Genomic DNA, 13,672 nt, shown 5'->3' on the forward strand with positions numbered 1-13,672 from the left:
CTCCCAGAAACCTGACTCCCGAACCTGACTCCCAGAAACCTGACTCCCGAACCTGACTCCCGAACCTGACTCCCGAACCTGACTCCCGAACCTGACTCCCAGAAACCTGACTCCCGAACCTGACTCCCAGAAACCTGACTCCCAGAAACCTGACTCCCGAACGTGACTCCCAGAAACCTGACTCCCGAACCTGACTCCCATAAACCTGACTCCCAGAAACCTGACTCCCGAACCTGACTCCCGAACCTGACGCCCAGAAACCTGACTCCCAGAAACCTGACTCCCGAACCTGACTCCCAGAAACTTGACTCCCAGAAACCTGACTCCCAGACACCTGACTCCCAGAAACCTGTCTCCCGAACCTGACTCCCAGAAACCTGACTCCCAGAAACCTGACTCCCGAACCTGACTCCCGAACCTGACTCCCGAACCTGACTCCCAGAAACCTGACTCCCAGAAACCTGACTCCCGAACCTGACTCCCGAACCTGACTCCCGAACCTGACTCCCAGAAACCTGACTCCCAGAAACCTGACTCCCGAACCTGACTCCCAGAAACCTGACTCCCAGAAACCTGACTCCCGAACCTGACTCCCGAACCTGACTCCCAGAAACCTGACTCCCAGAAACCTGACTCCCAGAAACCTGACTCCCGAACCTGACTCCCGAACCTGACTCCCAGAAACCTGACTCCCGAACCTGACTCCCAGAAACCTTACTCCCAGAAACCTGACTCCCGAACCTGACTCCCGAACCTGACTCCCGAACCTGACTCCCGAACCTGACTCCCAGAAACCTGACTTCCGAACCTGACTCCCGAACCTGACTCCCAGAAACCTGACTCCCAGAAACCTGACTCCCAGAAACCTGACTCCCGAACCTGACTCCCGAACCTGACTCCCAGAAACCTGACTCCCAGAAACCTGACTCCTGAACCTGACTCCCAGAAACCTGACTCCCAGAAACCTGACTCCCGAACCTGACTCCCGAACCTGACTCCCAGAAACCTGACTCCCAGAAACCTGACTCCCGATCCTGACTCCCGAACATGACTCCCGAACCTGACTCCCGAACCTGACTCCCGAACCTGACTCCCAGAAACCTGACTCCCAGAAACCTGACTCCCGACCCTGACTCCCGAACCTGACTCCCGAACCTGACTCCCAGAAACCTGACTCCCGAACCTGACTCCCGAACCTGACTCCCGAACATGACTCCCGAACCTGACTCCCAGAAACCTGACTCCCGAACCTGACTCCCGAACCTGACTCCCAGAAACCTGACTCCCGAACCTGACTCCCGAACCTGACTCCCAGAAACCTGACTCCCGAACCTGACTCCCAGAAACCTGACTCCCAGAAACCTGACTCCCGAACCTGACTCCCAGAAACCTGACTCCCGAACCTGACTCCCAGAAACCTGACTCCCGAACCTGACTCCCAGAAACCTGACTCCCGAACCTGACTCCCGAACCTGACTCCCGAGCTGGTGTCTGAACATGTAGCGACTGAGCTCACTCTGAACAAAGAAAAAATAAATAAATAAAAATTACTAGCGACTGAGTAGGTAGCTTGAAAGCCAGCAGGACCCAGGATGCGATGCCTCCAAGGCCAGAGAACATTGTGTTAAAGTGAGAAAGACTCTAACCAATCAGGCAGCCATTATTGAAAAAAATTACACCCTGAAATTGCATCGCCATTACTGTGGGAGCCCAGCAAAACTGGCAAGTGTGAGAAAACTCTTCGTGAAGAAGGGTACGGTGGCGCCATCTTGGTTTTCAGAAACCTCTTAAAGCTGAACCTTTAATTTAAAAATTTTAACCATGGATCAGAAATCCACTCTTCCAGATCAATTTGGACTTATGCAAGGCCCGGATCAACAACATTAGGGACTCTGGAGAAAGAGATTCCTTACATACATGCTAGCTTCAGGTCTGGATAAAAAGACAGAAGCTGAGCAAGTTAACACATTGCTTTAATAGGTAGGCCCTATGGCTGATGATATAATAGTTAGACAAGGAATCAACAAATCATCTGCAAAATTTGATCAAGTCTTAAAATCATTCAATGCTTATTTTAACCTCAGAAATAACAAATCCTTCCAAGGGCTAAATTAAAAAAAAACGTGTCCAGCAGCTGGGAGAACCTGCTGACCCCTTCATTAATGAGTTGTACAGAATGGATGAAGGCTGTGATTACGGAGACCTGAAATCTGAGCTGATCAGGGATAGAATAACTGTAGGAATGGTGGACGACATACTCTCAAACTTCAAGCGAAGGAAGATCTAACCCTTGAGAAGGCACCCAGACTGTCAGGCAATCTGAAATCCATTTGCAGCACAGATCCATATTAAGGGGAGAAAGTAAACATGGGACAAAATAAACCCTACTGTCCACTTAGTGAAACAGCACAGAAACAGGGACACTCCAGGCCAGGGGAAGCAATATCTAACTGACCAGAAGTGTGACAATTCCAATGGTGTGGAGCAAAATGCCCCCATGGGCATGATCAATGTCTGGCAGTTTCAGCCCCAATGCTTTCAATGTAACCAAATAGGACACTTCGGGAAGCTGTGCAAAGCCAAAACATCAAAACACAAAGAAGATATCAAGAGGATTCATGAGATGGAGACTGCACACCAAGAGGACACACAGAGTTAACATTTTGAGGTGAGGTCAAAGATTCTGGATTTTCTTTCTGGAATGTGGACATCTTGGTCAATGGCCGTTTCACACACTTTAAGTTGTAAATTGGAGCCAGTGTTACGTTCCTTTTGGAACAGGACCAAGGCTGGTCACCCAATGATTGATGCCAGCCACAATGCAACTGTACAGAGCAGGAGGCATCAAACTCCTGGTGAAAGGTATACTGCAGGCGGCATTCAGGTACAAAGACAGTACAATCCGAGAGACCAAACGAGAAAATGCTGGAAAAACTCAGCAGGTTTAACAACATCTGTGGAGAGCAAAAACAGAGCATTTGCTGCTCCCAATGTGGTCTCCTCTACATTGCAGAGACCAAACGCAGACTGGGTGACCGCTTTGCAGAACACCTTCGGTCTGTCCACAAGCATGACCCAGACCTCCCTGTCGCTTGCCATTTTAACACTCCACCCTGCTCTCTTGCCCACATGTCTGTCTTTGGCTTGCTGCATTGTTCCAGTGAAGCTCAACGCAAACTGGAGGAACAGCACCTCATCTTCCAACTAGGCACTTTACAGCCTTCCGGACTGAATATTGAGTTCAACAACTTCAGATCATGAACTCCTCTCATCTTCAACCCTCTTTTAATCTGTTTTATCAAAAGTATCATTTATTTTTTATCTACTTATTTTTATTTTGTTCATTTTTATTCATTTATTCATTGTTTTAACCCCTTTTTTATGACCCTTTTTATCCCATTTTCTATCCTTTTCCCCACCACTGACCCCTCCCCTCCCCATCCCCTAAAGGGCTGTCTGTTACTTGTTCATATTGTTCTTTCACAGAGTGCTTACCCTTGTTCTGCTATTATCACATTCTGCTTTCTTACCTTTAACGCCACTATCGCCACCTTTTTTAGTCCTCATCACCACAACCATTAACACTCCCTTTGTACTTTTGTTCATAACATCTTTGTCAATCTCTCCTTTGCCCCCACCTATCATTGGCCTTCTATCCAGCTTCACCTGCATCACCCCCCACTTAAACAGTATAAATTTCATCACATTTTTACTTCTCTTTAGCTCTGAAGAAGTTCCGGGTTCAAAATGTTAACTCTGTTTCTCTCTCCACAGATGCCATTAGACCTGCTGAGTTTTTCCAGCATTTTCTGTTTTTGTTTCAGATTTCCAGCATCTGCAGTATTTTGCTTTTCCAGTCTGAGGGACCCTGGGCATGGTCCACCCCAGGGAAGCTCACTGCTCAGCTGAAAAGCCTGCGTCGACCTTAACCTTTTGCAAAGAATTGACAGGTCAACCAACAAGGGCCTGGCTCCAAGTATAAAAAGGAGTTCCTGAAGTTCTTTACAGGACTGGGGTGACTGAAGAACATATATAAGATCACATTGAGGGAGGATGCTAAACCCATGTGCCTGTTCCTGCCATGAAAGATTCCCTACCCACTCATGAAACAGATGCAGAAGCAGCTGGGATGAGATGGACAAACATGGGAGTCATCTCCCTGGTCCCACCACCAACCACATGGTGCTCTGGGAGAGTCCCAGTCCCAAAACCAAATGGGTCCATCCATATTGGTGTCAACATGACAGATCAATAAAGCCGTAGCCAGAGAAGTACACCCAATGCTCCCAGAAAGCCTGACTAAACTCTCTATGTTTTCAAAACTCGACACTAACAGCGGCTTTTGTAGCTTCACCTGGACAAAGAGTCCAGGTTGATGACCACATTCATTCTGCCCTTTGGCAGATTCTGTTTCAAACGCCTGTTGTTTGGAATCACCTCGGCACTGGAAATTTTCAAAGTAAAATGTCAGTCATTTTGCACGGCCTACAGGGTGTCATCTACCATATGGACAATGTTTTGGCTTGGGCACAACAACAGAGGAACACGACAAAATGCTGCCAGCAGTCCCAGAGCACATGCAGGAATCAGACCTGATGCTGAATGAGAAATGCAAGTTCCCCAAGACATCAATTCAGTTCCTGGGACACATTGTCAGCAATAAAGGCCTCACCGTGTGGACCCACAGAAAACAAAAGCTATGTTCCCAATCCCATTCTAGATTCTGGACCTCCAGAGATTCCTGCGGATGGTGAACCAGTTGACAAATTTCTTCCCAAGTCTGGCACAGGTCACTGACCTTTGAGGCATCTACTTATCGTAGGACCAGGCACGGTGCTGGGACACACATCAAGAGCAAGCATTCACTTGCATCAAAGTGATGCTGCTCTCAATCGACATTCTGGCCCACTATGACCTGCCTACCACCAGAGCAGCACCTGTCAGTGACTGCAAGTAAAATCCAACAGATTTGCCAGGAACAAATGCCAGATGAGCAATGTGCCCTCATCTGCCGTTACTATACTAAGAATATACCAAGAGGGGTAGATGAAGTGAGAGATCTTGGCGTACAAGTACACAGGTCCCTGAAGGCAGCAGTTCAAGTAGACAAGGTTGTAAAGAAGGCACATGGAACGCTCTCCTTCATTGGCAGAGGAATAGAATATAAAAGTAAGGATATAATGTTGGAATTGTATAAAACACTGGTGAGGCCACAACTGGAGTATTGTGTGCAGTTGTGGTCACCACATTACAGGAAGCTCTGGAGAGAGTGCAGAGGAGGTTTACAAGAATGTTGCCAGGGTTAGAAAAGTGTAGCTACGAGGAGAGATTGGATAGGTTGGGGTTATTTTCCTTAGAACAAAGAAGGCTGAGAGGTGACTCGATTGAGGTGTACAAAATTATGAGGGGAATAGATAGAGTGGACAGGATAAAATTGTTTCCCTTGGTGGAGAATTATAGAATCAGGGGACATAGATTCAGGATAAGTGGCAGAAGGTGAAGGGGGCACATGAGGAAGAACTTTTTTACGCAAAGGGTAGTGGGTGTCTGGAATTCGCTGCCCAAGTTAGTGGTAGAGGCAGAAACTCTAAACTCTCTTAAAAAGTACCTGGATCTGCACCTAAAGTGCTGTAAGCTGCAGGGTTATGGGCCGGGTGCAGGAAGGTGGGATTAGAAAGGGCACCTGGGTGTCCTCGGGCTGGCATGGACAAGATGGGCCAAATGGCCTCCTACTGTGCTGTAACTTTTCTATGGTTCTATGGTTCTACTGCCAACAAGGGTAGCCACAATAGAGACCAATGTGGGCATTGCTGGTAGGCCAGCATTTATTGCCCATCCCTAACTGCCCTCATTCAGAGGGCATTTTTAAGAGTCAAACACATTGCTGTGGGTCTGGAGTCACATGTAGGCCAGACCAGGTAAGGACAACAGATTTCCTTCCCTAAAGGACATTAGTGAACCAGATGGGTTTTTACAACAATCGACAATGGCTTCATGGTCACTATTGACTTCAAATTCTTCCATCTGCTGTGGTGGGATTCAAACCCAAGACCCCAGCACATTATGCTGGGTCTCTGGATTACTAGTCCAGTGACAATACCACTGTGCCACGGCCTCCCCTCAACTGAAAAAGGACAAAAAGGTCTGGATTAAAGACCTCAAAATAGAGGGTGCTATTTACAGGATATGGGCATCGCTGGCTAGCTCCTTTATTGCCACCCCCAATGCCCTTGAGAAGGTGGTAGTGAGCTGCCTTCTTGAACCGCTGAAGTCCATGTGGTGTAGGTACACCCACAGTGCTGTTAGGGAGGGAGTTCCAGGATTTTGACCCAGCGACAGTGAAGGAACGGCGATATATTTCCAAATCAGGATGGTGAGTGACTTCGAGGGGAACTTCCAGATGGTGGTGCTCCGATCTGTCTGCTGCCCTTGTCCTTCTAGATGGTAGTAGTGGTGGGTTTGGAAGGTGCTGTGTAAGGAGCCTTGGTGAATTCCTGCAGTGCATCTTGTAGATGGTACACACACTGCTGCTACTGTGCATCAGTGATGGAGCGGGCAAATATTTGTGGAAGGGTTGCCAATCAATTGGGCTGCTTTGTCCTGGATGGTGTAAAGCTACTTGAGTGTTGTGGGAGCTGCACTCATCCAGCTAAGTGAGGAGTATTCCATCACACTCCTGACTTGTGCCTTGTAGATGGTGGACAGGCTTTGGGGAGTCAGGAGGTGAATTAATCGCTGCAGGATTCCCAGCCTCTGACCTGCTCTTGTAGCCACAGTATTTATATGGCTAGTCCAGTTCAGTTTCTGGTCAATGGTAACCCCCAGGATGTTGATAGTTGGAGATTTAGCAATGGTAATGCCATTGAACGTCAAGGGGTGATTCTCCCTTGTTGGAGATGGTCATTACCTGACACTTCTGTGACACGAATATTACTAGCCACTTGTCAGCCCAAGCCTGGATATTGTCCAGGTCTTGCTGCATTTGGACATGGACTGCTTCAGTATCTGAGGAGTCACGAATGGTGCTGAACATTGTGCAATCATCAGTGAACATCCCCACTTCTGATCTTATGATGGAAGGAAGGTCATTGATGAAGCAGCTGAAGATGGTTGGGCCGAGGACACTACCCTGAGGAACTCCTGCAGTGATGTCCTGGAGCTGAGATAACTGACCTCCAACAACCACAACCATCTTCCTTTGTGCTAGGTATGACTCCAACCAGTGGAGAGTTTTCCCCTGATTCCCATTGCCTCCAGTTTTGCTGGGGCTCCTTGATGTCACACTCAGTCAAATGCTGCCTCGATGTTAAGGACAGTCACTCTCACCTCACCTCAGGAGTTCAGCTCTTTTGTCCATGTTTGAACCAAGGCTGTAATGAGGTCAGGAGCTGAGTGGCCCTGGCGGAACCCAAACTGGGTATCAGTGAGCAGCTACTTTTTATTTATTTTTTATTCATTCAAGGGATGTGGGCTTCACTGGCTAGGCCAGCATTTATTGCCTACCCTTAACTGACCAGTGCTAAGCAAGTGCCACTTGCTAGCACTGTTAATGACACCTTCCATCACTTTACTGATGATCGAGAGTAGACTGACCAGGTAATTGGCTGGGTTGGATTTGTCCTGCTTTTTGTGTACAGGACATACCTGGGCAATTTTCCACATAGCCGGGTAGATGCCAGTGTTGTAGCTGTACTGGAACAGCTTGGCTAGGGGCACAGCAAGTACTGGAGCACAAGTCTTCAGTACTATTGCCAGAATATTGTCAGGTCCCATAGTCTTTGCCGTATCCAGTGCCTTCAGCTGTTTCTTGATATCATGTAGAGTGTGATACTGATGACCAACCCCAGTCAGACCTGGTCAGCACCCCAAAGGGTACAGTCAGGAGAAACGGGAGGAGCCTCCTGCTCATCTCTTGAAGGGTCCCTCCTATTGTACTGTGGAGAGGAATTGACAAAGATACTCAGATGCCAGAACAATCTCGATTCAACAAAGTTTATCTGAAGCGACAGAGTCTACTACTCCTCCAACAGTAATGAGAACAAAATATGGAAGGCCTCCAGACCACCTGAACCTATGAACTCAGAGACTTGAGGGCATGCGATGGAGGGAGATGGGGTAGTAGTAATGATGTAAAAATGGGTTAAACTGGGATATCTTGAAAATACCTTAGAGTTGTAGTATAAGGGTCTGGCACATAAACAGTTAACATGGGACTGAATACAGTACCGCCCACGATGATGTAAGAGAACACATGACCTGCACCTAGGGGTCAGTGTAGTGTTGGACAGAGCCATGTGTAGAAGCAAGCATGGAGACAGCTCTTAGCTTGGACCTTTACTGTATATATGTGCATAGAGCTTGTAATTAATAAATATATTCAGTTAACCCACTTAAGACTTTGAAGACCTTAAGACCTACCAAATTATAACCAGCACTTTACAAGCATGAGAGTTGTCACCCTGCTTAATTTGGCAGGCCTGCCTGAAAAGAGACAACATGGGGATCTTGCCAGCTTTCCACCTGGTGGGTGAGACCCTGATCGTCTCCATTAAATATCACCAGGCAGCTCTTCTGATGGCTCAGACAGTGAGTAGCTGAACCATGTGGATCAGGAATGGCCTCACTTTGATCACAAATATGTGTTCTGTCAGGAGTGAAATGAGGGGGTGGGGGTGGTCCATGGCTTCTGAGGTGGGAAGGGGGAAAACAGCAGTCAGCCAGGAATCCTGTTTAATTCTGGTCCAGCAATGTTGTTGTGTGAGGAGAGGAAATGGGGCGATGCAATTTCCTCACCCTGATCAACATTTACTCAGTGGTCACAGATAAATAGGGGGCAAAGACCCAGGTGGCATTTGCAGAGCTCGCCCTAGTAAGGAGGCAAAGCCTTCGACAGAATGGAGGATAAAACAAGAACTGGCAAAGAAAAACAAAGCATATTTGAGTTCAAATAATGGTGTCTTCCTTCATAATACCATTTATAGACATGGGCACAAACACCCAAAATCACTCGTAGCACCAACTCTAACAGATGAGGGCAAGTTAACCTACAGCTAGAGCAAGATTCCCGGTAAATCTAAAATAGTATCAGCAAACTATATCACGCGTTACCACAACCAGTATAGATAACTGGTATGTTGTTATGGGTTGGTTCATTTATAAGAATATAAACAGCAGCCACCCGCTTCCATCAGCATCCACTATGGTCGTCATACTGTGTCAGGCGCAGAAAATCACATCATACTCAGACTCAATAACTGCAGGCAATTTCTTCATTCAAATAGATATGCAATAAAGATTTACTACATCTTCAGAAATGTGATGCAGGAGAATCAGCCAGGGTGACAGGGGAATCAAGTCTTTGGTGGCAGAGACACTTCAAACAGCCCACAGTGGAAATCTGAAACAATTCTGAACTCACCTGTTTGCCTCGTTCAGAAAGACCTGAGTCCCCACCTATCCTGCCCTTCAGGTTCAGGCCACTCTCACCATGGCGACATAGGTAGATGGAACGTGGAGTTATATGGATGTTCATGAGGTAGTAAACAATTTTGCTTTGAATATGATCCAGTACATGATTGACAAGGTATCGTCGTCCAACATCCATGATTTTAATAAAAGACAGATCCCTTTGAGGAAAAGAAATATTACAAATAAACAAAAACAACACACCCTCAGGCAGGTATCTGGACGAGTTCTCTCAAACTCTCAGACATGTTCACATGAACTTGCACATACCTCGTTAACATGGGATTAACAGGAAAGTGACAGCATGGATGTAAATTTTGGCTTTAGGAAGGAAGTTGAAAGTAATGGTGAGTGGCTTGTTTTATTTTTCAGAATGGTTTGTGATATCTGTCACTCATTATTTATTAATGAGTCAGAAATGTAAGCAGCAACATATGGCTAGGGACTAATGTATTGGTCAACACTGCTCTATCTGGGACCTAACCAATAATTTATATAGGTTCAGCATAAATTCCTTTATTTTGTACTCAAGAGTCGGCATTAGGACCACTGCTCTGTTTGATGTATAGTAATGGCCTAAACTTGGGAATGCAGAGGCTAATTTCAAATCCTTCAGAGGATCCAAAACTCTCAAAAACCCCTGTTTGATCATGTTTTTGGTCATCTGCCCAAATATCTCTTCATCTGCCCAAATATCTCTTCATCTGCCCAAATATCTCTTCATCTGCCCAAATATCTCTTCATCTGCCCAAATATCTCTTCATCTGGCTCAGATGAAGTTTTGGTTTTATATTTGGTTTTATAATGCCACTTTGTAGTGCAGTTAGGGCAAATTTTTAACATTAAAGGCATGACATAAACACAAGTATTGCTGCTGAAATGTAGTAGATAGCGGGGAGGAGAGTAGCAGACCAAAGAAGCACAGACTGGTGAAATGGGAAGACATGCAGCAATTGCAATTCATTGCAAAGAAATGTGAAGCGATTTATTTTGGTTGGGAGAATGAGGAGAGGCAATATAACCTAGATGTTGTAATTTTATATGGGGTGCAGGAGCAAAAGAGATTGGGTGTGTGTGTAGCATGATATCGGAGGGTGTACTAGAACGACATTAGGGATATAGTTCTGAAGGTGACAGGACAAGTTAAGAAGGCTGTTAAAAAAGCATAAAGGATCTGTGGCGTTTATTAACAGGGGAACAGAGTACAAAATAAAGGAATTTATGCTGAACCTATATAAATTATTGGTTAGGTCCCAGATAGAGCAGTGTTGACCAATACATTAGTCCCTAGCCATATGTTGCTGCTTACATTTCTGACTCATTAATAAATAATGAGTGACAGATATCACAATTAACCTTGTGCATTTGTTGATAAGGCGCAAAGGCAAGTGTATGTAAATTTTTTTTTGATTGTTGTGACTGCTCTTCTTCCTTGGTCACTGAATGGTGGTAAATGTTTAAGTAATTATATATGTGCAAAATACATGTACCTGTATTACACTAAAGACATTTGTTTTACTAAAATTATTGCACATTGCTAAAACACACTTACCATAACCAGCCCTGTGACTAGTGAGCAACTGGACAACACTGAGCTAAAGTGTCCAAACCTGGGCACCACAGTTTAAGAAGGATGCCAAGGATGCAGATGAAGCTTACTAGAATGATATTAGGGATAGAGTTATGTGAAAAGGCTGGAGAACCCAGGGTTTTTCTGTTTAGAACACAGTAGGTTCAGTAAGATTTAGGCTTGAGGAGTTAGTTTACTGCGTTGTATCATTCTTTGATTCATATACACTCAGTCACACAAATACACCAGGCTAAAAATTCCTCTGCCCTGTTTTCTGGGTCTGGGTGTTTGTGATCATAACTTGCCCAAACCAGCTGTGTTGGGGTTGGGCAGTGTGCAACCCTCATTACCATGGGCCTATGCAATATCCTTGCTGCTGGCTGCCTCTGTGCTCAGCAGGAGGCCGATCAGCATTGGGCTGAGAGCATGTGGTGGAGACAGCCTGCTCTTCCTAAAGGCAGTCTGTCCCACTTAAAGGAAAGCTGACTGAATATTGTTGTTGGAATTTAAAATATGGAAAATGGAACACCAGGGCAGACAGAGGGTTGCATGGTGATGGGTGCTGTTCTGGAGGCAATAGTGTTGGGGTGTACAGGAGGACAGATACCATGGTTCTGCACTAGGCCAAGTGGGGCTCAAGGGCCACCCTCAGGAAGGAGTGGAATCAGGTAGCCAGGGGTGTCAACTCCCAGAGTCTTGACCCAAGGACCTGAGAACAGTGTCACAAGGTGTCTAATCACCTCACACTGGTGGTCAAGGTCAGTTGTCAAGGTCATGTTGGCCGAATGGCCTGATTTGTGCTGTACTTTGTCATATGTTATAAATTAAGCATACTCAAGCAGTCCTGTAATGTCCACACAGTAATGTAAGCAGTAATGTACACACAGTTGTGCATATACACAAGGAAAAGCAGGTCACAGATCAATGCATTACATTATGTAATATACTAAATGTAGCTAAAAAAAATCCATTTTTTTGCAAAGGTTTGTGAAAAAACTCGACCTCAGCAATATTTTTACAATGGTAATACTTACTTTCTCTTTACAGGCCAAAATTAAATGTGAAAATACTTTGAAACTAAATAAAAATGTTTCCAGAATATATCAAAATTCCAAATGAGCAAATGGTTTATCGTCAAAACATAGGTTAATCGATTTGGCAAATTGTGATGTACTGCAGGAATTCACGGGCAAGAGAGCAGGGTGGGAAAAGGGAAATACCCAATGACAGGCTGGTGTGAAAGGTAATGGAGAGTGAACAGGGGAGTGGGGTATTAAAGGGCACAGGAAGTAATGGGGGGTGGGATAGACTAGGTGAGATATTAAAAGGTGTTGGGGAGAGTGCGATTCAACTGGGTGGGGATTAAAGGGTGCGGGGAGTGAGGGGGAAGAGTGGGATTAGTCTGGGTTGGATAGGGTGCAGGAAGGAAGGAGAGTGGGATTAGATCAAGTGGGACATTAAAGGTTACAGGGAGTAAGCAGGAGAGTGGGTTTAGATTGGGTGGGATACTAAAGGGTAGAGGGAGAGTGGGATTAGACCGGGTGGGATATTAAAGGGTGTGGGGAGTGAGGGGGAGAGTGGGATTAGACTGGGTGGGATATTAAAGGGTGCGGGGGGAGAGTGGGATTAGACTGGGTGGGATATTAAAGGGTGCGGGGAATGAGGGGGAGAGTGGGATTAGACTGGGTGGGATATTAAAGGGTGCGGGGGGAGAGTGGGATTAGACTGGGTGGGATATTAAAGGGTGCGGGGAGTGAGGGGGAGAGTGGGATTAGACTGGGTGGGATATTAAAGGGTGCAGGGAGTGAGGGGAGAGTGAGATTAGACTGGGTGAGATATTAAAGGGTGCGGGGGGAGAGTGGGATTAGACTGGGTGGGATATTAAAGGGTGCGGGGAATGAGGGGGAGAGTGGGATTAGACTGGGTGGGATATTAAAGGGTGCGGGGGGAGAGTGGGATTAGACTGGGTGGGATATTAAAGGGTGCGGGGAATGAGGGGGAGAGTGGGATTAGACTGGGTGGGATATTAAAGGGTGTGGGGAGTGAGGGGGAGAGTGGGATTAGACTGGGTGGGATACTAAAGGGTAGAGGGAGAGTGGGATTAGACCGGGTGGGATATTAAACAGTACGGGGAGTAAAGAGAGTGGGATTATACTAGGTGGGATATTAAAGGGTGTGGGGAGTGAGGGGGAGAGTGGGATTAGACTGGGTGGGATATTAAACAGTACGGGGAGTAAAGAGAGTGGGATTAGACTGGGTGGGATATTAAAGGGTAGGGGGAGTGTGGGATTAGACTGGGTAGGATATTAAAGGGTAGGTGGAGAGTGGGATTAGACTGGGTGGGATATTAAAGGGTAGGGGGAGAGTGGGACTAGACTGGGTGGGATATTAAAGGGTGCGGGGAGTGAGGGGGAGAGTGGGATTAGACTGGGTGGGATATTAAACAGTACGGGGAGTAAAGAGAGTGGGATTAGACTGGGTGGGATATTAAAGGGTAGGGGGAGTGTGGGATTAGACTGGGTAGGATATTAAAGGGTGTGGGGAGTGTGGGATTAGACTGGGTAGGATATTAAAGGGTGCGGGGAGTGAGGGGGAGAGTGGGATTAGACTGGGTGGGATATTAAAGGGTGCGGGGAG

General features: G+C 46.4%; 1 protein-coding gene across 1 annotated transcript in view; it reads right to left on the minus strand.

Moving 5' to 3' along the window:
• LOC121280446 (6-phosphofructo-2-kinase/fructose-2,6-bisphosphatase 4-like) overlaps positions 1-13,672 on the minus strand; it is a 230,776-nt gene that overhangs the window by 124,870 nt on the left and 92,234 nt on the right. The window contains exon 8 of the mRNA XM_041192440.1: positions 9,419-9,626. Coding sequence (XP_041048374.1) covers positions 9,419-9,626 — 208 coding nt within the window. The remainder of the gene's footprint in view (positions 1-9,418; positions 9,627-13,672) is intronic.

The sequence above is a fragment of the Carcharodon carcharias genome, chromosome 7 (genome assembly GCF_017639515.1).
Source record: "Carcharodon carcharias isolate sCarCar2 chromosome 7, sCarCar2.pri, whole genome shotgun sequence".
NCBI lineage: Eukaryota > Metazoa > Chordata > Chondrichthyes > Lamniformes > Lamnidae > Carcharodon > Carcharodon carcharias.